The following is a 1,932-nucleotide window of genomic DNA, read 5'->3' as shown; positions in this document are numbered from 1 at the left end:
TCAATGTCACCAACAGAATAGAAGCAATGAACACCCTTGCAGTCCCAGTTGTCACCTACAGCTTCAACATCATCAACTGAAAAATGGAAGAACTAAAGAAACTTGACCGAAAAACAAGAAAACTGCTGACAATGGAAAAAATGCACCACCCTAAAGCGGATGTGGATAGGTTTTACCTCCCAAGAACATCTGGGGGAAGGGGTCTTATTCAAACTGAGACAACATACAGAACAACCACGATCAGTCTTGATACGTACCTCAAGACCAAAGAGGACAGTCTTCATATGATTGCAAGAGACCATGAACGAGCAAAGAAAACAACATCAGTACACCATAAAGCTGTCAAATTCAGAAGAGAGCTCAAGACACCAGAGATTCAAATCATGGAAAATGAGGAAGCCACCAGCTATGCTCGAAGAATAAAACTGAAAGCCAAACACCAAGAACTAGAACAATTAAAGAGTAAATGAGAAGAAAACCCTCTACACGGGCAGAGACCTGAAACGAATCAGTGACAGAGATGTGGACCAAGCCCAAACAAACCAATGGATAAAAACAGCAGGCCTAAAATCGGAAACGGAAGGGTTTATCATCGCAGCTCAAGACCAATGCATCAAAACTAATTATTACTGGAACAAGATCTAGAACGACTGCACCAATCTGATGTGCAGGATATGCAACAAACACCAAAAGACAATAGACCATCTAATCTCCGGCTGCTCAGAATTGGCCAAAGCAGAATACATACAAACGCACAACAAAGCAGCAGCATACATCCATTGGGCAACCTGTAAGCACTATAACATCAAAGTCAAAGACAAATACTACGAACATGAACCATCAAGTGTTATAGAAAACGAAGAAGCTACTATATTATGGGACATGCCAATTCAAACGGATAAAGAAATTAAAGCCAACAGGCCCGACATAGCTGTGAAAGACAGAAAGGAAAGAACGTGTGTGCTCATCAATAAGTCCGTCCCCAACGAAAGTAACACCTCCCTAAAAACAATTGAAAAGCTCTTCAAATACAAAGACCTGGAGACAGAAATTGAAAGGATGTGGCGCATGAGAACGACAACAGTACCAGTGGTCATAGGAGCTCTTGGCCTGATAAAGAAAGGGATGGAAAAATATACCAGCAAAATCCCCGGAAACATCGAGATACAAGAGTTGCAGAAGATCGTCCTCCTAGGAACTGCTCATATATTGAGAAAGACGTTATCCATCAAGTGAACCATCACACCCTCATGGGAGCCCTAAGTTCAAAGGTTGGACTCGGCTCCATGAGTGAAAATAGCAGGACTTGAAAAATTACATAATAATAATAATAATAATAATAATAATAATAATCTATCTATCTATCTATCTATTGCCAGACGCCTCAATCCCGTTTGGGGTGGCCACAAACAAATCGCCTCCAAGTCGCCCTGTCCCCCGCCATTTCACTGCCCTGCTCCCAACTTACACCCCCCTCTCTCATATACCTCTCCACCCCATCTCTCCATCTCATCCTCGGCCTCCCCCTCCCTCTTCCCCTCTCCACCTCACTCACACTCTCTTCGTCAGTCTCTCACCCTCCATCCTCTCCACATGGCCAAACCACCTCAGTGTGTTCCTCATAACGCTTCCTATCACATCCACATCAACATCACAACGCTCCTTTATATCCTCATTCGTCAGCCTGTCTCTCCACGTGACTCCACAGGCTCCTCTTAAATAACTCATTTCCACTGCTCTCACTCTTGACTTGTGTCCTTCCAGCAATGTCCAAGCTTCACTTCCGTACGTTAGAGTTGGTATCACAATACTGTCATGTAACTTTTTCACTTCCATGCTCACTTCCCTGTTTCTTATCACTGCTTTCAGAGAACCAGCAACCTTTCTTCCCTGCTGTACCCTTTCAAGCATTACACCCTCCAAACCTCCATC

At 43.6% G+C, this 1,932-nt stretch overlaps 1 protein-coding gene across 1 annotated transcript; it reads left to right on the top strand.

Moving 5' to 3' along the window:
* Nucleotides 1–663: 663 nt before the first annotated feature.
* LOC145398466 (uncharacterized) lies at nucleotides 664–1,236 on the top strand. Its single transcript, XM_080271343.1, has one exon. It carries the CDS (start codon nucleotides 664–666, stop codon nucleotides 1,234–1,236), a length of 573 nt encoding a protein of 190 aa, XP_080127469.1.
* Nucleotides 1,237–1,932: the final 696 nt, after the last annotated feature.

The sequence above is a fragment of the Coenobita brevimanus genome, chromosome 45, assembly GCF_032717465.1.
Source record: "Coenobita brevimanus isolate Jiangsu-jjx chromosome 45, ASM3271746v2, whole genome shotgun sequence".
Classification (NCBI taxonomy): Eukaryota; Metazoa; Arthropoda; class Malacostraca; order Decapoda; family Coenobitidae; genus Coenobita; species Coenobita brevimanus.
Note: the sequence above shows the minus strand (reverse complement) of the source record. Positions and strands in the feature narration are given on the sequence as shown.

Excerpts from the sequence above, each read along its gene's own strand:
- LOC145398466 (XM_080271343.1), top strand. The coding sequence starts at position 664 with ATGTGCAGGATATGCAACAAACACCAAAAGACAATAGACCATCTAATC.